At 40.4% G+C, this 26,998-nt stretch overlaps 1 protein-coding gene across 1 annotated transcript in view; it reads left to right on the plus strand.

The window, feature by feature from the left end:
- Window positions 1-547: 547 nt before the first annotated feature.
- Window positions 548-26,998, plus strand: part of CREB3L2 (cAMP responsive element binding protein 3 like 2) — a 111,080-nt gene continuing 84,629 nt past the window's right edge. The window contains exon 1 of the mRNA XM_060776824.2: window positions 548-902. Coding sequence (XP_060632807.2) covers window positions 801-902 — 102 coding nt within the window. The 5' untranslated portion in view covers window positions 548-800. The remainder of the gene's footprint in view (window positions 903-26,998) is intronic.

Raw genomic sequence — 26,998 nt, forward strand, 5'->3', positions numbered from 1 at the left:
AATAAATCACAAATTACAACAGCAATCGTTTCCTCCTGTCCTTGTGTTAAATTTTTAGGATGAATATATTTGATTATTTTGGAAAGCAATATATGAGAAAGGCAGCATACAAATGCCATTAAGAACAGTAACAAATAACAACAGTTTCCTCCTGTCCTTGCAAAATACCAGCCACTTTCTCCACCCCTTTCCAGAGGGTTTCCCCCCTGCCTTTAATGTGTTTATTTTGATCTTGCTCTGAAGAAATGGGCGTGGCTTTTCCCCAAACTGTATTCTTGTCGCTATTTCATTGGTTAGGACGCGTGCCAATCGTCCGAATGTTGCGAGGAGTCTGTGGAACTTTCAGCGAGAGCAGACATTGGCCCAAGCGGATTGAAGGGGCGGGAACTAAACGCCCCGCCCCTTGCGTGACGTACGATCGGGTTCCCCCCGCCCACATTCCACAGCTGGAGAGAGCCTTAGGAGCAGACTTGTCAGAACGGAGAGGGCGGCGGAGAACGGGGAGTACGGCAGCGCGGGTTCTGATTGGCCGGGGACTTCAGCGCCGCCTGTGATTGGCTGGAGCTGTGGTGGGGGTTGGAGGGACGACTGTGGCTGGTGCCAGTCTGAGGTTGGAGGTCTTGGGGGCAGGATCTCCTTAGGAGAGAAGTTGCAGCCAGAGGGAAGGGAGGAGGAGGATTGATCTGCCTCCCTTATGGGCCAAGGCTGCTCCTGCTGACTTGGTATCAAAGGTGTCCTTTTCTTGCCTCTCCCAATCCCATCTGCCAGCCCTCGTTGGGTATTGGCTGTGATCCTTAGCCATGGAAGTGTTGGAAAGTGGGGAGCAGAACCTGTTGCATTGGGACCGGAAGCTGAGCGAGCTGTCAGAACCGGTGGACTCCGATGCCCTGCTCTACAACACGGTGAGAAGGCAGCAAAGAGCAAGGAGGGCCCATCTGGAGGGTTTGGGGGTGTATCATCCATGACACTGCTGGCAGAGTCTCAAACTGCATTCATCTTACTGTGTAGATGCACCCCAAAAGTAAAGCTCCCCTCTCCATAGCTTTATTTGGGTGCCTCTATATTATATGCATTATTTTAGGAGTATATATAATATAATATATGTATATACAATATATATATGTGTATATACAATATATATATATATATATGTATATATATAATATTTATTTATTATTTACTTACTGCATTTGTATACCGCTTTTCTCAGCCAGAGACGACTCAAGGCGGTTCACAGTCAGCAGCGATTTGATGCCATAACAAATATCAACATACAGTTAAAACCATTATAAAAACAATTCAACATTTAAAATGTAATATAAAAAGAAAATATATCTGTAAAAACAAGATCCGCGGCATCTCCTTACTACAATCTTTGTCCAGTTGCATTGTAGTCATTCCTTATATTTGTTTACGTCTAATTATGCTCCAATAGAAAAAGCTTGCTCGAAGAGCCAGGTCTTAACCATTTTGTGGAATGTTAGAAAGGAGGGAGCCAATCTTATATCCCTGGAGAGGGCATTCCATAGCCGAAGGGCCACCACTGAGAAGGCCCTGTCTTTCATCCCCACCAAACGCATCTTCGAGGAAGGCGGGATCGAGAGCAGGGCCTCCCAGAAGATCTTAAAGTCCTAGATGGTTCATAAGGAGAGATAGATTTGGATAGGTAAGCTGGACTGGAACCGTTCAGGGTTTTATAGGCTAAAGCCAGCACTTTGAATTGTGCTTGGAAGCAGACTGGCAGCTGGTGGAGCTGGCGCAACAGAGGAGTTGTGTGCTCCCTGAGCGCTGCCGCTGCTCATTGGACCATTTGGAGTTTCCGGACAGTTTTCAAAGGCAACCCCACATAGAGAGCGTTGCAGTAGTCTATACGGGATGTAACTGGAGCGTGGACTACCATGGCCAAGTCATATACATATAATATCAATAATAATATTGTGATGTAATACCAAATAACACTAATAATAATACATTATAATATATCATAATACTAGCTGTCCCCTGCCATGCGTTGCTGTGGCCCAGTCTGTATATATGTGTTTTGCGTGTGTGTGTATATTTGTTTATATATGTGGTTATGTGCATGTGTTGTAATGTATTTTTTTAATTTTTTTGGCTTTTTAAGTCTCTTCCGCTATATTTTCCAGTGTTTTTATGAGTGATGGTCACTTGTTGGCGTGATAGGTGTATTGTGTCCAAATTTGGTGTCAATTCAGCCACAAATGAACATTACATTTTTATTTATATAAATAATCATTATATTTTATATATTACATACAGTATTACTAATAATATTGCAGTATAGCGGTATAGTACAGTATTGTAATATATACTAATATTGTGCTGTGCTAATAATATATATTGTATATACATATAATATTGGTAATAATATTGTAATGTAATACAACAGAATACTAATAATAATATAATATATTATAATTTGTATATTATATATTAAAATAATATTGTAGTATAGCGGTATAGTACAATATAGTAATATATAATACTAATATTGTGCTATGCTAATAATATATTGTATATACATATAATATTAATATTGCAATTAGAATACTAATAATAATACAATATAATAATATATTTTTAAATTTATTTATTTATGTACTATATATACCGTCCCTCTCAGCCTGCAGGCGACTCGGGGTGGTTTACAATTGGAGCCAAGACCATAAAATAACAATATAATCATTGTATATTATGTATTACATGTAATATTACTAATAATATTGCAGTATAGCGGTATAGTACAATATAGTAATATATAATACTAATATTGTGCTATGCTAATAATATAATATTTTGTATATACATATAATGTTAATAATAATATTGAAATGTAATACAACAGAATACAAATAATAATACAATATAATATAATTGTATGTTATATATTACATATAATCTTCCTAATATTGCAGTATTGCGGTATCGTACAATATTGTAATATGTAATACTAATATTGTGCTATGCTAATAATATTGTAGTGCAATGCAATAGAATAATATAATCATTGGTATATATTACATATAATATAACTAATAATATTTCAGTATAGTGGTATAGTACAATATAGTCATATACAATACTAATATAGCACTTTGCTAATAATATAATATATTGTATATACATATAATATTGATAATATTATAATGTAATACAATATAATAATAATACAAAATAATGTATAATAATACAAAATAATGATGTATAATGATATACTGTTTTATTATTGTATATTTGTCTATTTTAAGTTGTTTTTGATTGTGAGCCGCTTTGAGTCTCCGTATGGAGAGATAAAGCGGGATATAAATAAATAAATGCAGTTCAGTACTACTCTCAATGCTATGGAGTCCTGGAAGCTGTAGTCTGGTGAGGAACCCATGCTGAAACCTTGAACTGAAAAGTCCTTTTGCAGAATTCAGAGTGCATCTCTACTGTAGGATTAAATGTAGTTTGATCCTGCTTTGACTTCTATAGCAGAACTCTGCACACTGTAGAATGAGCCCAGTTTTATACTACTTTAACTGTCGAATCTTGAGAGTTGTAGTTTGGTGGGGCACTTATCACTCTGACAGAAGAGGCCTTGTAAAACTACAACTCCCAGGATTCCATTGCTTTGAGCCGTGGCAGTTAAAGTGGTGCCAAGCTGCATTAATTCTATTGTGTAGATCCGCCTTTAGTCTGCAAGTTGTGGCTGGGACACATCTGGCTTTGGAACGTTACCCTTCTATTAGCAAGCCTTGGGCAGTCATTAAGTAGGTGGGGTCCCTTTTTGGGATGATGAGTTGGTCTGGGTTTGGCATCTCTTTGCATTTTTATCATTGCTTTTGAAACTTTACTTTTTTGGGGGTAAAAAATTTAAAAAGCCACTTTGTTCCAGCCAGTTAGTGTTAAGTATTTAAATAACATATGGGTGGCGAAAAGTTCTCCCAACTGTTTACGGCTTGAAGAAATGGAGGAAGGGCTGGAGCCTGGAATTTCAGGAGGAAGGAGGCGGCGAGCGGTTGGTTGACGCAATGGGGGAAATGCGTTGAATGCTTCTCTGTCTCTCCCAAGGACCTTTGTGCTTATATCTAATGGCTCCTTTTTTTGCGTCAGGGATAATTCCTCTTTCTTCAAAAGACACTGTTTGTGTAACCTCTGCTTGGAGTTTTCCTTCCTGTTCCTTCAAATCAAGGGGGTTCCTGAGAAGTTGTCGGCAAGAGAAAGAAAAGCAGACTACGGGAAATATAATAACATGGCTTGGCCTCCACTGTCCCATCTGCTAATGATTTACTGTCATTATGAGAGCCCGTTCGGGAAGCATTTCCAAATAATGCTCATGAAAGGATACTTAGGAAAGACACGGTGAATAAGCAAACACCGACAGTTGCCAGTTTGTTCCAGATGTTTGATTTCCTCCTTTCCCCCCCCCCCCTTTACTGGAAAATCTATTGGGTGTAGCAGAACTCAGGGTGCATCTACACTGTAGAATTACACCACTTTAACTGCCATGGCTCAATGCTATGGAATCAAGGAATTTCTAGTTTGGAGAGGCACCAGCACTCTTTGGCAGAGAAGGCAAAAGCCTTTGTAAAACTTCAGTTCCCATGATTTCATAGTATTGAGCCTTGGCGGCTAAAGTGGTCTCAAACTGCATTAATTCTACAGTGTAAGTAAAGGCAAAGGTTTCCCATTGACATTAAGTCTAGTCGTGTCTGACTCTGGGGGGTGGTGCTCATCTCCATTTCTAGGCCGAAGAGTTGGTGTTGTCCATAGACACCTCCAAGGTCATGTGGCCAGCATGACTGCATGGCGTGCCGTTACGTTCCCGCAGAAGTGGTACCTAATGATCTACTCACATTTGCATGTTTTCGAACTGCTAGGTTGGCAGAAACTGGGGCTAACAGCAGGAGCTCACCCCACTTCCCAATTTGAACTGCTGAAGAAGCAGCGTTGTCCATAGACACCTCCAAGATCATGTGGCCAGCATGACCGCATAGAGCACCATTACCTTCCCGTCGAAGCGGTACCTATTGATCTACTCACATTTGCATGTTTTTGAACTGCTAGGTTGGCAGAAATGGGGGCTAACAGCAGGAACTCACCCTGCTCCCCAATTCAAACTGCTGAAGAGGCAGCATTGTCCATAGATACCTCCAAGATCATGTGGCCAGCATGACTGCATAGAGTGCTGTTACCTTCCTGCTGAAGCTGTACCTATTGATCTACTCACATTAGCATGTTTTTGAACTGCTAGGTTGGCCGAAGCAGGGGCTGACAGCAGGAGCTCACCCCACCCCCCAATTCGACCTGCTGATCTTTTGGTCAGCAAGTTCAGCAGCTCAGCAGTTTAACCTGCTGTACCACCAGGGGTTCCTATATTCTACAGTGCAGATGTACCCAAAGTTTCTATGTAAACTTTTCTCCACTTTGTTAACTCTCTCCTTGTTTCTTTCTCTTTTCCTGTCATTAAATATCCCTAATCTGAAGGGAAGAATAATTTGGAGAATGTAAAGTATGTTCAGCTGTTCCGTACAAGAAATCATGTATTAGAACAAAAAGAATCTTAAGAGAAAGTCCTATTTAAATGTGCTGAATAGTTTTTTCCTCTGAGAGCTAACCTTTAAAATATTTAAAGGAAAGAGAAGCTGCTCCAACCATGCACTCTTGGGATGAAGTTGGCTAGCAGTAGTCCATTTATAAAGTGGGAAGTGCTCCTTACTATGGTACTTTTTGGATTTATTGGACTTTAGATCCCACAATCCCCTGCAATGCTACTGCAGATTATAAGAGCTATAGTCCATACTTCTGTCAACCTAGCTGTTCAGAAACATGCAAATGTGAGTAGATCAATAGGTACCGCTTCTGCGGGAAGGTAACGGCACTCCATGCAGTCATGCTGGCCACATGACCTTGGAGGACATCTGAAAGGAGGATATCTTGTATATATTAATGCAAACCCATACAACACTAATCATGTCCACATAACTTAGAATACCCTAAAGATAGATCAACTTGTTGTTATTATTCTAAAGACATCCAATTCTCTCTGATTTTAGAAGCTAAGCAGGGTCAGCACAGGTTATAATAAGGTAGGTAAAGGTTTCCCCTGACATTAAGTCTAGTTGTGTCCTACTCTAGGGAGTTGTGCTCATCTCCATTTCTAAGAGCCAGCGTTGTCCGTAGACACCTCCAAGGTCATGTGGCCAGCATGACTGCATGGAGTGCCGTTACCTTCCTGCAGAAGTGGTACCTATTGATCTACTCACATTTGCGTGTTTTCGAACAGCTAGGCTGGCAGATGCTGGCCCTAACAGTGGGAGCTTACCCCACTCCTCGGATTTGAACCGCTGACCTTTCAGTCAGCAAGTTCAGCAGCTCAGCGGTTTAATCCGCTGTGCCACTAGGGGACCCAGGTTATAACAACAACAATAGGTTATAATAATAATATAATAAAACTATGTTATAATAATAATATAATAATAATACTTTATTTATAACCTGCTCTCTCTCTCTCTAATCTAAGGGACACAGGTTAGTACTTGGATAGGAAACTGTCAAGGAATTCCAGGTGCTGAGAGGAAGGAACTGGTAAAATCACCTCTGAGTGTTCCTTGTCTACGTAAATTGAAACTAATGGGGTCTCCATTACAACAACAACAACCTATTTATATCTCGCCCCATCTCCCCATGGGGACTCAGGGCGGCTTACAATATAAAAAGGCAAATATTCGATACTATATAACATAATAAACTAAGCAATACAAATAAATATTATAAACATTCAATCATATAAAGCAATGACATAGAAGACCAATAAAATTTTGCTCATTAAACAGCATCAATAAGAGCAGAGTTAAAAGAATTAAAAGCCATTTCCAAGTTGGCAAAGGTCTTGAAGGCAAGAGCAACCAATGACTTCAGTCCATAAGTTTCGGCCTCATTTCAGTGGGATAATTTTTGTGCCCTTTAGCATGGAACATTTTTTCTTAGCGTCCTGGAGTGAATGTGGCAGAAATCCATAATATTAGTGGAACATAATCTTTCAATAGAAAGCCAGCTTGAAATAGTGGTTTAAATGGGCCAACATATTAGGAGAGCAGGGTTCAAATCACTTCTATGCCACAGAAACTTGCTGAATGATATTGAGCAAGTTATATTCTCCCAGACTCAGAAGAAGGCAAGGCTTTTTATCCCCTACAATCCCCAATCAACAAGGCTTCAGACGTCTGGGAGCTGTAATCCAGTGGAATCTTTCCAAGGGTTAGGGTGCTGCATCGCAAAGTTGTGGTTGCTTTTTGTGAAATTAAAACAAACTGTATTACGACTGGTTCTTGTTGTTGTAGTAGCCCCGGTACAACATAGTAGTGGTAAGGCAATAATTTTAATCATTTTTAGTAACATGAATTTTCCAGACCCAATATAGCATTAGTCAAGGTTCAAGACCTTGTAGCTTGGGGAAACACTTGAAGAATGATTGGATCATAGTACAGTTTTTAATCCATGCACGTAATTTAATTTCCTCTTGGTTTATCACTAGAGAGCCCTTTCCCTTTCACAGTGCATCCTTGGCCTGTATAATTATCACTTATCGGTGTGATCAGTAATTGAACTTGGCAGGACTTCTCTTGCTTATCAGGCATTCCCATTGAATTCTGTGGAGCATCAGGAATGGGTTGTAGTCTGCCATTTTTTTTCGTGTCAGGAGTGACTTGAAAAACTGCAAGTCTCTTCTGGTGTGAGAGAATTGGCCATCTGCAAAGACATTGCCCAGGGGATGCCCAGATGTTTGATATTTTACCATCCCTGTGGGAGGTGTCCCTGCATGGGGAGCTGGAGCTGAAGAGGAAGCTCAACCCACTCTCATTGGATTCGAACCGGTGACCTATCGGTCAGCAGTCCTGCCGGCACAAGGGTTTAAGCCATTGTGCCACTGGGGGCTTCAGTTTGTCATATGATGAGAAGGGAATCCATCTCCACTCAAGTTTCTAACATTATGCATCAAAAAGCTTTTGCCTTTTCAAATATAACTGAATGGCCACCATTCAGGCCTATGGAGTAAATGAATCACAGGATCATAGAGTTGTAAAAGACCTCACCGGCCATCTAGTCCAAGCCCCTGCCAAGAAGCAGGAAAATCGCCTTCAAAGCACCCCTGACAGATGGCCATCCAGCTTCAGTTTAAAAGCCTCCATAGAAGGAGCCTCCACCACACTCCGGGGCAGGGAGTTCCACTGCTGAACAGCTCTCACAGTTAGGAAGATTTTCCTAATGTTTAGGTGGAATCTCCATTCCTGTAGTTTGAAGCCATTGTTCCATTGCTTCCTTGTCTTCAGGGCAGCAGAAAGCAAGCTTGCTCCCTCCTCCCTATGACTTTCCCTCACATATTTATACATGGCCATCATCATGTCTCTTTTCAGAAGGGTGTTCATTTATGATAACATTGTGTTGTTGTTCATTCAGTCGCTTCCAACTCTTCATGACCTCATGGACCAGTCTATGCCAGAGCTCCCTGTCGGTCATCACCACCTCCAGCTCCTTCAAGGTCAAGTCAGTCACTTCAAGGATACCATCCATCCATCTTGCCCTTGGTCGGCCCCTCTTCCTTTTTCCTCCCATTTTCCCCAGCATCATTGTCTTCTCTAAGCTCTCCTGTCTTCTCATTATGTGGCCAAAATATTTCATCTTGGCCTCTAATATCCTTCCCTCCAGTGAGCAGTCGGGCTTTATTTCCTGAAGTATGGACTGGTTGGATCTTCTCATGGTCCAAGGCACTCTCAGAACTTTCCTCCAACATTGTAGCAGGGTCATTATTTCTGATACTTGATATCTCCTAATACAGAATTGGCATTCTTGGAGGAAATGAATGGTGCTCCTCCAAGGGTTCTAAAATATTGGGCCTCTTTCTGAACTCATTTCACCCATCACAGTGGTGAGGATTTTTTTTAGTGTTTGAGAAAGTTTGAGAAAGTTACTTTTTTGTCCAGAATCTTCCAAGTGGCAGGTTCCCCGTCTGTACTAAAAGCACATCCTGAGAGAAGTGAAGTTAAAAATAAAATTTCCTACTGTAATGTATGCCACATGAAGATATGACTAGGACAAAGCTCGATTGTAAAGGGCTTCCCTTGCATGCAGAAGTGACATTCAGTTAAAAGGATCAGGTGGGAGATGATGGCAAGAACAGCCGCCTGACAGCTTGTGCCAGTCTGAGCAGATGATACTGCGATAGAGAGACAGATAATCTGACCAGAGATCGGCTAACATCCTCTGTTCTTTTTCCAACGATCAAGTAAAAAGGCTGCAAACCTGCCGGGTCTTGTTGTGCAGATTTTTGTAGCATGTGCAAAGGGTAAGGACATGTATGAAAGGGAACTTGCAGAGAAGTAATGATACTTTTACAAAACTTCTTTAATTCACAAATCGAGAAGATGTGGCTTTTTACTTGTTAGATAGAATCATAGAATTGAATGAGACCTCGTGGGCCATCCAGTCCAACCCCCGGCCTAGAAGCAGGAAAATTGCATTCAAAGCATCCCCAACAGATGGCCATCCAGCCTCTGTTTAAAAGCCTCCAAAGAAGGAGCCTCCACCACACTCCGGGGTAGAGAGTTCCACTGCTGAACAGCTCTCACAGTCAGGAAGTTCTTCCTCATGTTCAGTTGGAATTTCCTTTCTTGTAGTTTGAAGCCATTGCTCCATTGCATCCTAATCTCCAGGGCAGTAAAAAACAAGTTTCCTCCCTCCTCCCTAAGACTTCCCCTCACATATTTATACATGTCCATCATGTCTCCTCTAAGTCTTCTCTTCTGCAGGCTAAATATGCCCAGCTCTTTAAGCCTCTCCTCATGGGGCTTGTTCTCCAGACCCTTGACCATTTCAGTCACCCTTCTCTGGACACATTCCAACTTGTCAACATCTCTCATAAATTGTGGTACCCAAAATTGTACACATTATTCCAGGTGTGTTCTGACCAATGCAGAATAGAGGGGTAACATGACTTCCCTGGATCTAGACACTATATTCCTATTTATGCAGGTCAAAATTCCATTGGCTTTTAAAACTGCCATATGACATTTTTGGCTCATGTTTAACTTGTTCACAAGCACTCCAAGATCTTTTTCACACGTACTGCTATTGAGCCAGGCATCCCCCATTCTGTATCTTTGCAACTCCCATTAGCCTGGTACAGTATATATTGGTAAAGGATGATGGGATTTGCAGGCCAGCGATGCTTGGAGAGCTCTAGTGGCCTGGCTGGACAACAGCAACTGCAAATTGAATGTCCCTCTCTAAAAAGGTAGAATATCCTTACACATAAAAGATAGATGCCAGGCAGAAAACAAAATCTTTATCTAACCTTTCCCTTGACATGTTCATTTCCTTTATAGACAGCTTCTTTTTTATTTAGGGGTGTGAAGTGGCGTTGCCACTTCAGAGTTAAAATCCTTCAGGTTTAGTGGTACTGGCAGGTAAAGACCGGGTGTTATGTCAAGTGCTTTATAAAATTATGAAACGGTGAGAAGATGCTATTGTGTGGCTTTCATCACTTGATACCTCTCTTGCGACTTTGGTGCCGTGTATTTCTGCTGATTGTTTGTGAAGAGGGCTATGGTGAACTGTGTGAGTTGGCAAGGGCAGCAGCTCAAGGAAAATCTTATGAGGCATTTCCTTTCCAATATAATATTAATCCATTGGAATGCCTTCCCCCAATCCTTGCATGAGACTTTCAAATGCTGGAATGCAAACTCCTGCTGAATACTTTACCAGGCCTGACCCACACAGGCAGCCATTAGTGGGAGAAACTTTCAATTGCTAGCATGCAATTATTATTTTTTGTTTCCTAATAATTTGCAGTTTTGTTATATCCCAAACTCTTGTGACAGATTACAGTGCATTAAAAAAATGGGCAAGAGTTAACACGTTTGTAAACTCAAAGGACCCAAGCGAGGCTTGAGAATACTTTCCATAGCCTTCCCTGTCCCTACAAAAAAATAGCCTTATTTACTCAACTTTGACAACTATAATATTTTTTTCAAAAAAAAATCCAAAAAGTATTTGAGCCCTGTTGCACAACTACAGTATTGCATGACTACATTGACAAATGCAAGATACTCCACTTAGGCAGAAAAAATGAAAGGCAAAGATACAGAATGGGGGACACGTGGCTCGAGAGCAGTACGCGAAAAAAAGAGGTTGGAGTCCTCGTGGACAACAAGTTAAATATGAGCCAACAATGTGATGTGGCGGCTAAAAAAGCCAATGGGATTTTGGCTTGCATCAATAGAGTCTAGTGTCTAGATTTATTTATTTATTTATTTATTTACGGCATTTATATGCTGCCCTTCTCACCCCGAAGGGGACTCAGAGCGGCTTACAATATATATTTTCATACAATATATTATATTATTAGCATAGTACAATATCAGTATATATTACTATATTGCACTATACCATTATATTACAATATATATATTACTATATTGCACTATACCATTATAGATCCAGTGGTCATGCTACCCCTCTATTCTTCCTTAGTCAGACCACACCTAGAATCACACAGTGTCCAATTCTGGGCACCACAATTGAAGGGAGATGTTGACAAGCTGGAATGTGTCCAGAGGAGGGTGACTAAAATGATCAAGGGTCTGTAGAACAAGCCCCATGAGGAGTAGCTTAAAGAGCTGGTCATGTTTAGCCCGAAGAAAAGAAGGCCAAGAGGAGAGATGATGGCCATGTATAAATATGTGAGGGGAAGTCATAGGGAGGAGGGATCCGGAACAATGGCTTCAAACAGCAGAAAAGAAGATGCCATCAGAACATGAGGAAGAACTTCCTGACTGTGAGAGCTGTTCAGCAGTGGAACTCTCTGCCCTGGAGTGTGGTGGAGGCTCCTTCTTTGGAGGCTTTTAAACAGAGGCTGGTTGGTCATCTGTCAGGGTTGCTTTGAATGCGATTTTCCTGCTTCTTGGCAGGGGGTTGGACTGAATGGCCCATGAGGTCTTTTCCACCTTTATGAGTCTATGATTCTATATTGTTTCTTCTTGAAGTACCACTTTTGTAGTGTTGGTTTTGCTTAAATTCTGCTCTTATTCAAAGTAGCATAACGTGGTGTGAAAACATTTTTCTTTAGCTGTTATCCTCAAAGCCATCAAGTGCAGCTTTACTGGTACAACGTCTTAGATTCTACCTAGGCCTTCCCCTTCCTGATTCTGCATTTTGATTAGTATACTACACACTTTTCCAATTACAACTTTTCTCAGTCTGGTGCCCTTTGATACAAAACTGCACATCCCATAGATTTGACAATGATGGGAATGAGTCTAGTGTCACCAAGATGAGGAACGTTGCTCGAGTTTAACTGATATCCAAGAGTTGGTGAACATAGCATCTCCCACTTGAAAGCACCTTGCGTTCTTGGCACCTGGACATATTTGAATGCTTCGGAATGCTATCTGAAATCCTTTGCAGGCTGAAGTGAATGGGGCTCGTCTTCTAAAGTTTGTGTTAGGTGTTTCCAAGTGAGGAATGAAATGTGAGGATAATATTGGTGCATATTTCTGAACCTGGCTTTTCTGCTGGCCCTACATGCTGAAACAATTTCCTGATTGTGAAGACAAAATCTTGCCTACTATGAAATACAGATGCTTCATTTGTTTCATAAGAGATTCTTATTCTGAACCAGCAAAAATGGGTCATGAAGATAGCAAGAGAAGTCAAGATACTATCTATCGGAACTGGGGGGAAATGATCATATGATTCTGCAAGTCATAGTCCCAAAATAACTTTTCCTAGCTCTGCTAGTAATTTTAGTCGTATTGAGGTTAGTCTTTCTTGAAAAATAAATGTTGAAACCATACAATGAGCAGTATGCAAATCTTCCCTCTTTAGTTGCAAGGCCATTCAATGCTAATCAAGATGGCCAATTGCAACATTCACACTTGCCTCAAGCAGACAGGAGTTTTTTCTCCACGGTTTATACATCCATTCCACGGATGTATAAACCTCACTTGCCTAGTTTCCAAAAGACCTCACAACCTCTGAGGATGCCTGCCATAGATGTGGGCAAAACGTCAGGAGAAAATGCTTCTGAAACATGGCCATGCAGCCTGGAAAATACATAGCCACCTTCCCTCTTTACCTTTTTGCTCAATAGAATGATAGACATTTTGCTGTACGAAATGAGAATCCAAAATACGGAGCAGATCTGGATACCACATGGGAGTAGCTCTCTAGCACATAACTATATGCTGTATATGTGCATTTATGGACAATGAGACTATAGGCAGTCCCTGAATTACAAACATTTACTTACAAATGACTCATAGTTAAGAACAGGGATGAGACAACAGGAAGTGAGATAAATCTACCCCTCAGAAGGGAAATTCACACCTGAAAGAGCTATCACAGTGAAAAAGTGTCACAGCTGAAGTTTTATCACTAATCCTTGTTTCCTTAAGAAGGCACATTTTTCATAATCCAATTGTCACAGGGACAGAAAGTGAGGGGAAATCTTCAGAACAGGGACACAGACAGCAAAACAAACACTATAGGGGTATTTGTGGATTTCACTGGCTTCTCTGTGTAGTCTGAGATGGTGGTTGTTAGTGTGGTGCAGCATTTCTGTGTTCTCAAATTATTTGCCTCAGTCGGGTTGGCTCATCAAGTGCTCTGCTATGGCTGACTTCTCTGGCTGAAGTAGTCTGGTTGAAGTAGTCTCTAAAAACTACCATGTCAGGCTACACAGAAAAGCCATTGAAATCCACAAGCGTGTGGACAATTTCAACAGAAAGGAGGAAACCATGAAAATGAACAAAATCTGGCTACCAGTACTAAAAAAAACTCTAAAATCAAAACATTAATTAAAGAACAAAACTAAAAAAACAGGGGGATTCCAGACAAGAAACAATCAGGGCCAGCTAATCACACCCCAACAAAGGATTCCCCAGGTAGTAAGAAGCCGGACATTGAAACTGCAAGGCCATTAAATGTTAATCAATATGGCCAATTACGGAGCCCTGGTGGTGCAGTGGGTCAACTGCTGAATTGCTAAACTTGCTGATCGAAAGTTTGCAGGTTTGAATTCAGGGAGTGGCATGAGCTCTTGCTGTTAGCCCCAGCTTCTGCCAACCTATCAATTTGAAAATATGCAAATGTGAGTAGATCAATAGGTACTGCTGTGACGGGATGGTAACAGTACTCCATGTAGTCATGCCGGCCACATGGCCTTAGAGGTGTCTATGGACAATGCCAGCTCTTCGACTTAGAAATGGAGATGAGCACCAGCGCTCCAGAGTCGGACATGACTGGACTTAAATGTCAGGGGAAAACTACCTCCTCAAACAGACAAGAGTTCTTTCTTCCACCCTGGACATTCCACAGATATATAAACCCCACTTCTCTACCATCCAATAGACCTCACAACCTCTGAGGATGCCTGCCATAGATGCGGGCAAAATGTCAGGAGAGAATGCTTCTGGAACATACAGCCCATAAAACTCACAGTGACCCAGAGCCAATCTTGTTTGTAACTTGGAGCTTGCCTGTATTTCAGTATTTTGGAACTATTTTTGATCTGCATTTGTGTGTGTTCTTAAACATTATCCCTGTATGATGTACAACACACCAATTTTAGGTCTCAAAACCACTTCCTTGTGCGATATTACAGTAAGACCCCTGTATTTGCTGGTGGAAATGAAAAAAATGTAGATAACAGTGAATCTTATTGAAATGAAGTATGTTTGGCACAGAAATACTGTAGAACACTATTTGAGGGTATAGAAAATGCCTAGATGACCTATTCTGTCAGAAGTGGATAAATGAAATTGCGGTTACCAGTCCTCTGGATATAAGGACTGTAATGCATGTGGAATTCATTAGATTTAGATGGATGCGAGGCTGCTGTTTAAATGGTGGAAGTGGGAATGTTTAACTCTAGTGAAGTGCAAACACGCTTGCTGGGCAGTGGAAACAAAGACTTCACCTTGTTTATCCGTGAGCCCAGGTTTACCTTCTGAGCCCTGAATTTCGTTTCCTTCCCCCTTGGAATGGCAGCTGAAGTCAGCAGCATAAAGAACTCTTTATGCTAAGCTGGAGTTGCTACTACCACGGAGAGGCCCAGAGAGAGATGAATCCAGGTGCAGAAAGTTTGCACGCCACTTAGGAAAGGGAGGGCAGTGGGGAGGCGGACAGAGATTTTTTCAAGAAAAAAACCCACATAGCATTTAATAATGCAAGTTTTCATCTCTCAGGCATTGGAACCATTTTGTGCTTTGCGCCAGTATACCAGTGTATGTGAGAAACATTGTATATTTAAAAATATGAGGGACATTGTATTTTAACAGCTGAGTTCTACTCAAAGTTGAGAAACACAGCACAATATTGTTTTCCATAGTGGCAATAGTTTAACTGTACTTTAACAATACCTTTTTTGTATGTTTGAGCTCTATCTTGATCAGTGTAGGTTTTAGTACGCTGCTTTGAGTTCTGGGAGAAAGGTGAAAAATAATATTATTAATAACAACAATAGGAGAAGTAATGATCATAATAATGAGAAGAAGAAGCTGTATGTGAGTTGGACTACAATTTTGAAAACCTATCCATGCTTGCTCGTTAATCCGTTTGGATGATTCAGTTGGGTAAATTCTTACCCACTAAAATTGGTGATTGAGGGAATAAGGAGTTGAACTGGAAAATATTGATAATTATAGTTTTAATGGTTTTATATAGATTTTTTATTATGTTATACTAAATGTTTTAAATTGATATGCATGTAAGTTGTGGCATCAAATTGTGCCAATCTGTATGCCGCCTTGAATCACCTTCGGGCTGAGAAAGGCGGGATAAAAATGCTGTAAATAAACAAATAATTTTAAATGTGTTTTACATATCCTGATGTCACCTTATTGTACTCTTATGTAATATCTATTGCAACACATCTGGACTTAGGCCATTGTTCTGGATGCAGATAATGTGTGTTCTATAGGTCTTGTGAACGGATATATTTTATAGAACTAAAATATTGGGATAATTTCATGTTGCAGAACATGATGTCACAGGTATTAAGGCTTTATGGCAAAATAGAGATGTACTACCATGTAAATCAGTGGTTCTTAACCTGTGGGCCGTGGACCACCATTGGCCACGAGGATGAAAATATGGTCCACGAAACTCCTTCCTCTTTATTTTATTTTATTTTATTTCCGCTTCTTTCGTGCCACCTGCCACTCTTTCCCTGATGTTGACCAGCCGTGCCCCCTTGGATAGACCGCATCAGCTCTAGATTATTAAATATGGTTTTCTGTGGGCGAGCAGATGGCGACTACTGGGTGGCATATGTTCTGTATCAGAAACTAGAGCTGATGTGGTCTATCCAAATCAGTTTTCTGAATCAGCACCCCAAATAACTAAACCAAATCTAAAGTCGACCAAAAACGGATTCTAGTGTTGGAGAGTGGTCCCTGGTCAGAGTGGTCCCTGGTCAAAGTTGCCACTGGTCAAGTGGTCCCTGGTAAAAAAAAAAAAGGTTGGGAACCACTGGTGTGAATGTCTAACTGCTAGAGGAAACTAGGAGAGCTGATTGGGATGTCAATATCTTCAGTCCACCTTACTGTCATATACCTCTTCCTGGTCTGTTGACACTGACTTTCTACTTTTACCTTTCCATCAGCTTATAGGCATGACGACTATTATGGCAGTAGTAATATAGTGAAATATATTAATGACTAATCATTTTGTTATTTTTCTTTTGTACTTTTCCTTGCATCTATACCTGATCTAACAGTCAGCTTATTTGAAGCATTGCTTGTGTATCTCCATGGTTGACATCTAGGTGAGCAACCTCCAAGTTGGTGCAAGGGAGACTTATAACAGGTGGCTTCCATACTCTGTTACTGGTGTGCTTTTCAACTGATTTATAGTCAGTAATGATTTAATTTAATCATACCCTTTGTAAAATTGCTTGTCTTGTAATGTTATAACTTTTATATATTGTATCTGTACCCTTTAACATCTATGAGTGATCCTCCTTGAGTCCCAGCTTTTGAAGAAAAATGAGATGTAAATAAAATAAGAAACAACAAATGCAAGGGCTCTATGCTATCTAAATCGGTATGGGGATGATAGTGACAACTCTAAATTAGCTGTATTATACAGTTTGCTGTTTTATCCATTGATTACACAGCATATATTCTCGGATTAACACTGTTGACTGGCAGTGAGGTGAAACAGCAACCACACTTGAAGCAATAACTTCCCTCTTTCTAATCTGCCAATTTGCATTAGTTTTGTATAAGGTTTTTGTGGTTTTATTCAGAGAGTTTCCCAGGCATTAAATATCTTGCCTGGGGAATTTTGGACATTGCAGTCCCAACAAGTAACTTCCCAAGGCTTTAGTTTTGTATCAGCAGAGAAGGGAAAACTGCCATATTTTGTTCCATATATGCTAAATTGAAAATGTTAATCCAGTAAAGGTAGAGATTTTTGAAAGAACTATGTATACATTTCAGGGTTCACTGAGAATTAGTAAAACTACGTATTCAAACGAGTTTAAAGTTCCGGATGCAGATACGCCCTCTGGATTGGAAAAAATGGTCAGTAACTCTAGTCTTCCCCTTTCTTCTAATAATACTAATCCACTTATGTAAGTAAAATAAAGGATCAGCACACCTTCAAATCCTTTTTACAGTGTTGATCCTGTACTGGCCAACCAATGTCAACATATTGATATAGATGGGAAACTCTGAGCTTCCAAGGCAATGGGAAGGTCAGGTTCCTTGTAACCAGGAACTTGTAAATGTCAAAGGATTACCAGAGTATTTGAGTCAAACCTCTTCCTCATGATGTGGTTTTTAAAAAGTAAACCTTTTTTTTAAAAGCACAGCTCTTGTACTGCAGTTTACCTTTGTACTGGATGCATTTAAAACAGAAATGTATGATAACAAAACTGGAGGGGGGTATTAAGCTTATTAACCAAAGAGTATGCTTCTGTGTATTTGTATCTGTTAATACCACAACTAGACAAAGTGGGACAGATGATCCACAGTGTTATGAAAAGGATGGAAGTCATTAGGGATAAATATGTTATTCTATTACCAAAAGAAGTTTAATGCTTGATGCAAGGTATTGCCTTTTCTTATCAGGCAGCCTAATTTATGTTCCCTCTGACCTTCAGTGTAGTTTAGTTATTCTGTGCAGTTTTAACTTTGCATCTTTTCTGGCTGGTTAATTTTGATTTTAAAATCTAGTCCTAATAACATATTCATTTGATTGGTTTGGATTATTGTAAACAACCTTAGGGACTCTTGTTAGGCTTGAATTTTGGTCTAGAAACATATCTACTGTTGGGTAACTAATTCAGATGGGAACTAAGAGCTGTGCTCTCTAAATATAATAGTAATAATTATAGTAATAATTATAATAATACTTTATTTATAACCTTCCCTCTCTCCCCGAAGGGAGTCGGAGTGGTTTCCAAAGTATAACAAAAATGGCAAACATTCAGTCCCAAGAACAAACAAACAACAATCAAGATGAAACATGAAAGAAAACAAATTAAATATGACTTATAAACAACTGAACTTAACTAAGGATAAACTAAATGAACATAATATATAAACTAAATGAACATTGCAATATTTCTATGTGTTCTGCCTTAACCGTTCACTGTATTTTTTCTTACTTACTGAAACTAAATGAACATAATAATAAAATGAACATAAACTAGATTACACAGGTAGGTCTTTGAAAGGAGAGGAGAGAGGGGGGCATTTTTAGTTCTTTAGGGAGGGAGTTCTAGAGGTGGTGAGTAGCGGAGAAGGCCCACTCTCTCGTTCCCACCAAACGTGTTTGAGATGGGAATGGGACTGAGAGCAGGGCCTCCTCCGCTGACCACAGTGCTCATACTGGTTTGTAAGCAGAGATGCGGTTTTTCAAATAGTTTGGGCCCAAACCATATAGGGTTTTATATGTGATAACCAGCACTTCGTCTGACTGGCAGCCAGTGGACCTGCCGTATCATGGGAGTGAATCTCTCCCTGTACGGTGTTCCAGTTAGTAACCTGGAGTTCATAGAGAATTCATAGATGGTTATGTATTCATACAAAGTACATATGCCTTGTTTTGGGAGATCTGCATGACCCAAACTTGGAAAAGAATTGTTTGGATGAAAACAATACAGTTAGTGGGATGTCTGGGGGATTCTGGGATGGCTCAGTGCACATACCTGTATGTGGATGTCTTACACTATTTTGGACACAGGAGCCTACACAGATAGCATTCATATGACAAAAAGTCCATGGTTCAACTTCCACCAGACCTTGTGGCTTTTTTGTCATAAGAGCAGAAAGGTTGTTCTTTGAGATGAGCTGGGGAAACTTTGAGCCTTCCTTATCTCCTGCAGATAAACTACTTAGTAAGATTGGTTAAATGTAGGCGCCAACTTGTAGTGCCTTGGTTTCCTGTTTTTCTTAGAAATACTCTCAGCCTTTCTTCAGATAAGGTCTGTGTCAAAGGTGAAAACCATGGGATTTCCAGCTGTTTGGGTCTACCATTCCCACTAGGCCCACTGACCCTGGCAAGGAGATGGCAAGCATTGGTGGAAAGAACATCTGAGGAGCCACTTTGATTTCTCAGAAAAAGAGTACTTTCTGTGTGGATTTCCTTTAGTTTCCTGTGGCTTTGTTTTAGAATTATGTGTGGTTTCATCTCTCTGTTAAGTGGAAAGCTCAATTTTCATAGATGTTGCATACTTAACCCTTCATCCAAAACAAATACAAGTTTAAATATATTTACAATAAATTGTTTTCATTGTATGGGTTAATTTGGCTGTATTTTTACTTATTCGTATTTTTTTCTATTTGTTTTCATTTTTGTAAGCTGCTTTTATTCTTAGTTCTGGTGGAAAGGTGAGATATAAATGAAAAATCTTTATATCCTCTTGTCTTACATTCAGGCCTTTGAGAATGTTGGGACCAAAAATCATACTTCTTTATATAACACTGCAATATTTCCATGTGTTCTGTCTTAACCGTTCACTCTTATATACCTGTAATACTTACTGAAATAATACTAAATATGCAATCATGTTTCTTTAAAGCAGTGGTTCCCATTTTTTTTTATAACCAGGGACCACTTGAACACGGACTACTCTTTAACATTAGTACCAAAAGGGTTACGAGTCCATTTTTGGTCAACTTTAGATTTGTTTTGGTTATTTAGGGTGCTGATTCAGAAAACTGCATTGGCTATACCACATCAGCTCTATTTATTTTATTGTATTTTATTTTATTTCCGCTCCTTTCATGCCACCTGTCATTCTTTCCCTGACACTGACCAGCCGTGCTCCCTTGGATAGACCACATCAGCTCTAGTTTCTGATACAAAACATATGCTATCCAGTAGTTGCCATCTGCTCACCCACGGAAAACCGTATTTAGTAGTCTAGGGCTTATGTGGTAGTAGTAATCTTTCATGGGTAGCCAGCCTCTCCCCTCCCGACATCTCCGTAGCCTCTGCACTAGAAGAGGGTTTCATGAGACCAGTCGCTCCCATTGCCGCGTAGTTTCAAGGCAACAGTGTAGTAATGGTGAGGTCGTGGACCATATTTTCATTCTTGCAGATCACTGGTAGTCCACGGATCACAGGTTGGGAACCACTGCTTTAAAGTAACAGTGTGTCCTGTGCATTAGATATCAGTTCTTTCTTTGAAGGATTGTCCAATATTAAGTTTAATTTAGTTAGAAGAAGGGACAACTGAGGTTTAGAATTTTCCTATTCAACAGTCGGGACCTGGAAAAGCAAACAGGATACATTTCACCTGTTTACAATCTTTCCTGCGATGAGGATATGTATTGCATTTCTATTTAAATCACAATATTTTTTTCTAAACATGTTTATACATATAAATTAATGTATGCAGATCTGTGGGTGAGCGCATGAGAAAGGGCATGCAAATGTGATGTGTTTCCTCACAGGGTAGTGCTGTTCTTTTCCAGTAATATTGCCACCCGGTGGCAGTGTGATATCGGGTGTTTTTAGTGGGAATAAAGACATCATCCCACACAGCGGGGAGGGGAGAAACCAAATCCAAATGCTGAGGCATTATTTTTATCTGTAAAATGTTATTACCTCATTTGGCCTTTTCAGAAGCTGTTCCTCTTTATTGCAGTGAATACCCAGGGTGACTGACATGCTTGTCGCTTTCAGAACAGCTCAGGGATGACTCAGGAATGAAAATAGGTTAATGCAGGTTCAGGTGACACCAAATTCAGTGTAGTTTCCCTTATGCAATCCTTCTACTTTCCTGCACAGAAGGAGAAAAGGGTTTCAGAGGTTCTAAAATTGATATAGATTTATTTATACCTTCCTTCTTGAATTTAGATGGCTTCCCACCTGAAAGCATTGTATACTTTTATGCTGACATATCAGACTCACCAGAACATCAGTAAGGAATGTCTTAGCCTCCAGAAATTTAACTACCACTCCCATCATAGAATCATAGAGTTGGAAGAGACCTCGTGGGCCATCCAGTCCAACCCCCTGCCAAGAAGCAGGAAAATTGCATTTAAATCACCCCTGACAGATGGCCATCCAGCCTCTGCTTAAAAAACTCCAAAGAAGGAGCCTTCACCATGCTCTGGGGCAGAGAGTCCCACTGCTGAACAGCTCTCACAGTCAGGAAGTTCCTCCTAATGTTCAGATGGAATCCCCTTTCCTGTAGCTTGAAGCCATTGTCCCGTGTCCTTGGAAACAGAAAACAAGCTTGCTCCCTCCTTCCTATGACTTCCCCATACATATTTATACATGGCCAACATATATCCTCTGCCTTTGCTTCTTCAGGCTAAACATGCCCAGCTCTTTAAGTCATTCCTCATAGGACTTGTTCTCCAGACCCTTGATCATTTTAGTCACCCTCCTTTGGACACATTCCAGCTGGTCAACATCCTTTCAATTGTGGTGCCCAGAACTGGACACAGTGGGATTCTAGGTATGGTCTGACCAAGGCAGAATGGAGGGGTAGCATGACTTCCCTGGATCTAGACACTGAACACTTATTTATGTAGGCCAAAAATCCCATTGGCTTTTTAGCTGCCACATCACATTGTTGGATCATGTTTAACTTGTTGTCCACGAGGACTCCAAGATCTTTTCCCCACATACTGCTGTTGAGCCAGGCGTCCCCATTCTGTATATTTGCATTTCATTTTTTTCCTGCCTACGTGGAGTATCTTGCATTTGTTCTTGTTGAACTTCATTTTGTTAGTTTTGGCCCATCTCTCTAATCTGTTAAGATCATTTGAATTCAACTCCTGTCTTCTGGAGTATTAGCTATCCCTCCCAATTTGGTGTTGAATGCAAACTTGATGATCACACTTTCTACCTCTTCATCTAAGTAATTAATGAAGATGTTGAACAGGACCAGGCCCAGGACGGAACCCTGCGGCACTCCGCTCGTCACTTCTTTCCAGAATAAAGAGGAAGCATTGGTGAGCACCCTCTGGGTTTGTTCACTTAACCAATTACAGATCCACTTAACTGTAGTTTTGCCTAGCTCACATTTTACTAGTTTGTTTGCCAGAAGGTCATGGGGACCTTGTTGAAGGCCTTACTGAAATCCAGATATGCTCCATCCATGGCTTTCCCTGCATCTATCCAGCTTGTAATGCTATCAAAAAAAGATCAGATTAGTCTGGCATCACCGGTTTTATGATAAATCCTTTTCTACGGGCTGTTCTGACTAGGGCTGTAGTGGAAAGCCCCCTAATATCTGGAAGGCCATCCATTCTCAAGGCTGGTTTGAGTCCAAAGAAGAATTAATACCACAGTATTGAAAAAATTTGCAAGCAGTTTTGTTTCTCTAAAAAAGTAAGGAATAGCCCCTTTTGCCAAGTATTTCTCACAAGTGTGAGGCTAAAAAAGGGGAAGACTAATGTTTTGCTTATATTATTTCACTTTTTTTATTGTTAAAGCAGTAGCTGGTTTCTTGAGGAACATCTGTTTCTCTCATCTTGGGGAAATTCTATATGACCAATCCAGTTACCTGTATCGGTTGTGTTTCTCTCTCTGGTGTCTTGTATCTAACGTTTCCTTTCTCCTTAATGAAATGTGTGCTTTTGTCATTTTGCAGTTTTCGTCACAGCTGTCTTTGCGATTTGAACACTTTGCATGTGTGCTTTTTGCAGACTAGCATGAGTTCTGAGACAAAAAGTGGCCATCTTTTTGAGAACTGGATTTAGTCTTCATCTTATACCATTGCTATTTTTAATGTAAAGTTGGAAAAGGAAGGAAGAGCAAATGCAAAGGTATAAGTGTATGTTTTGAGTATATTCATCTCTTCCTAATGGACGAGACGAATATTTAAACATGAGGATGGATTTGCTGCTTACATTAGCTTTCCAAACTCTCCGACCCCTCCTGTAAAAGGAGCAAAGACCACCACCAGAAATGCTGCATTCATGCCTTATATTTGTCAAGTAACAAAAGGCCTTTTCACGGAGCAAGCCCCAGCAAGCAACCTGGCGCCTGCTGGACCTCCAGATGTGAGATTCCATTGTAAGCTCCTGCCAGATTCTGGCTTTCCCTTGCTAGCTTTCTGCCTCCAGCTGGAAATGTTGATTCACTTGCAACTCCCTAAAGGCGTGCATTCGTGCGCACATACACACTCCCAAAAATTCACAGCAGAAACATTACTTGTGTTAGTTTGGAAGGACAAATGCTCTCATGTGAGCAAATGCGTTGTGATTAGGGGAAGCCTGGGCAGGCCCAGAACTAAGTGTGTTGTAGTGAGGTGGCCTCTTGGGGTGGAACTGTACAGCAAGAATATATAAAAACACACGCTTAAATAAATTTTGTTAACTCCTAGTGCTGTGGAGTACACCCCTGATAAAAATGTATCTACAATATACAAACTTTATTCAGGTGTTTGGCAGGCACTCATCCTTAACACATGTGAGAATGGGATCATGCATGTTACCCATTTTTGGATCCTTTCCTTTTGCATATATGAAGCAGAGAGCCTGTAGAGCGGTGGTTCTCAACATGTGGGTCCCCAGATGTTTTGGCCTTCAACTCCCAGAAATAGTAACAGCTGGTAAACTGGCTGGGATTTCTGGGAGTTGTAGGCCAAAACACATGGGGACCCGCAGGTTGAGAACCACTGCTGTAGAGGTTCTCTGATTGAGTCAGATCATTTAAAAAATTACTCATCAAGAATATTCAGAATATAAGTGATTCTCATCTTTAGACATGTTGTTTTTGTTTGAGGACAGCAGTGATTATGCGGGTGGCTTTTCCAACTCCTGAATAGGACTACATATCAATTGAATAGCAATTTCATCACCATATTTCTGGTCCATCCTTTGTTGGGATATCAGCCAGCATGCCAACAACTTAAATAAAAAAAAATAGCTTCCTAAGATCTACAGAGACACTTGCAGGGACATCTCAGCAAACCAGAGTCCAAAAGTGGCAGGCTAAAACCCAGAACCTTAACCAATGGCTGCGACTGGATGAGAAATTCCCTCATGGGCACACAGAAGGCTGGGCTACCTGGAAGGTGCTGAACAGGCTGCGCTTTGGCACCATGAGTTGCAAATTCAGTCTTAAGAAATGGGGCTATAAAGTGGAGTCCGCAAGTGAAGTCCACAACATGCAAGTGTAGAGAAGAGCACACCACATACCACTTCCTACAATGCAGCCTGAGCCTGCTACATGCACTATGGAGGACCTTCTTACAGCGACACCAGAAGCACTCCAAGTAGCCAGCTTCCGGTCAAAGGAAATTTAGCACAATGCCAAGTTTTTAACTTTGTTTGTGGTTTCTTATGCATTATCACTGTATTTTCAATTTGCTTCTGACACAATAAATAAATAAATAAACCATGATGACTCCGCCTTGTGAGATTCTCAGGCTTGTAGTTCAATAAGATACGGAAAATTCTCTGCTAGAGAAGGCTGTTGCAGTCCCAAGGTACCATATTCACAGAGTACCTTGGGGACTGTAGTGTTCATTGGAGTTTGCTTGCAGAGTATTCTAAGTACCTTGCTGAACCATGAATCCCAGAATTTCACATGATGGAACTGTGGCGGTCAAAGTGATATCAAAGTGTTATAATTGTGCAGTGCAGGCACATCAATAAGAAACATTGTAATAATTTAGGGGCAGGACTCAAAGGACTAATATGGCTTTCGTCTTAGAAGTTGCTATGACTTGATGGGAAATTATTCTGGCTGCATTGGCATGTAATGCTTAACCGTGGCATAACTGTATTATGAAATGCATTCTCTCTCCTCCCATATAGCTACAAAGGAATGTTTCATGGTGTGCATTTTAGACTTACTCCATTATGTAGATCTTCTGGAAGAAAGGACTATGTTAGTTTACTCTTTGTTCTTATTTTAGTTTTCTGTAACACAGAGATGTCACTGTTTGGATGCATTTATGTACCTCGTAATTCTTAGGAATGAACTACATAGCAGCTAAATGCTCTTTGCTGTAGCTATGTGTGTTTGCAAATGTGGAAGATAAATGCAAACACAATTCAATACACAAATTGATTTTAGGGGCAAAAGGACAGAAAACACAAGCAAACTGTGCAAATTTATATAGCTGAACCAGGTGGCTGTGGGAAAATGTTTCTATAAAGAAGAATAACTTTTAAAATAGTAAATGCAGGGTTGCTTATGGAAGTCATGGAATATTTTTAAGAAACAGTCACTGAGAAATGCAACAGGTGGTTGAATCCTTGGTTCTATCAAAAAATAACAGCTGTGTTTACCTTCACATAGCATGAAATCTACATCTCACCATCCATAATGCTTTCATCAGTTATATCTTAAATGATTAGGCTATTACCGTACAAAAATAAAATGTTCTGGAACTATTGTAGGTGGTGTCTACTCTCAACTTGTTTTGTAAGCTTTGTGTAGTAATTCATATTTACTACATATTCATATTAAGGGGAAGTCATAGGGAGGAGGGAGGAAATTTGTTTTCTGCTGACCTGGAGACTAGGGCGCAGAACAATGGCTTCAAACTACAAGAAAGGAGATTCCACCTGAACATTAGGAAGAACTTCCTGACTGTAAGAGCAGTTTAGCAGTGGAACTCTCTGCCCCGGAGTGTGGTGGAGGCTCCTTCTTTGGAGGCTTTTAAACAGGGACTGGGTGGCCATCTGTCAGGGGTGATTTGAATGCAGTTCTGCTTCTTTGCAGGGGGTTGGACGGGATGGGCCACGAGGTCTCTTCCAACTCAATGATTCTAAGTCTGGAAGGTCATGACAAACACTTACTGAAGTTGTTTTCAGTACATTGTGAAGGAAACAAGTCAGATTTCTATTATGAAATGATATAAATCCTAAAGCAGTATCATTAAAATTAGGAGAGACCATGTCATGTAACAAACACTTTTTTCTTTGGTCCGTGGTATCTATTGTGAGTATTATTTATTTATTTTATTTATTTACTTCATTTCTACTCTGCCTTTCTCACCTGAAGGGTCTCAAGGCGGCTCACAATTCTGGCAAAAATTCAATGTTGGTAAAAAAGCAGGACTAACAATAAAAAATAAACAGCTAAAAATGATTAATGTTAAGCAATGGTAAACATACATCAATATACAAAATTTAAAAAGCATATATAGTTCATAGTTCCATTTGTCCATAAGCCTTCTCATAATACTTAATCCAGACCGTGTCGAAACCATAGAAACGTATTCTTCTTGTGTACAAAGTCAAGTCTTCAGCTTTTTCCTAAAACCCAGAAGGGATGGGGCCTGCCTGATGTTGCTGGGGAAGGAGTTCCACAGCTGAGGGGCCACCACGGAGAAGGCCCCGTCCCCACCAATTGCACTTGCAAAGAAGGTGGGACCGAGAGCAGGGCCTCCCCAGAAGATCTTAAAGTTCTAATAGGCTCATAAGAGGAGATGCGTTCGGACAGATAAGTTGGACCACAACTGTTATTAAGAAATCAGAATGAAATGTCCATATTTCCTTTGTTTTGAATT

The sequence above is a fragment of the Anolis sagrei genome, chromosome 5 (genome assembly GCF_037176765.1).
Source record: "Anolis sagrei isolate rAnoSag1 chromosome 5, rAnoSag1.mat, whole genome shotgun sequence".
NCBI classification, from domain to species: domain Eukaryota; kingdom Metazoa; phylum Chordata; class Lepidosauria; order Squamata; family Dactyloidae; genus Anolis; species Anolis sagrei.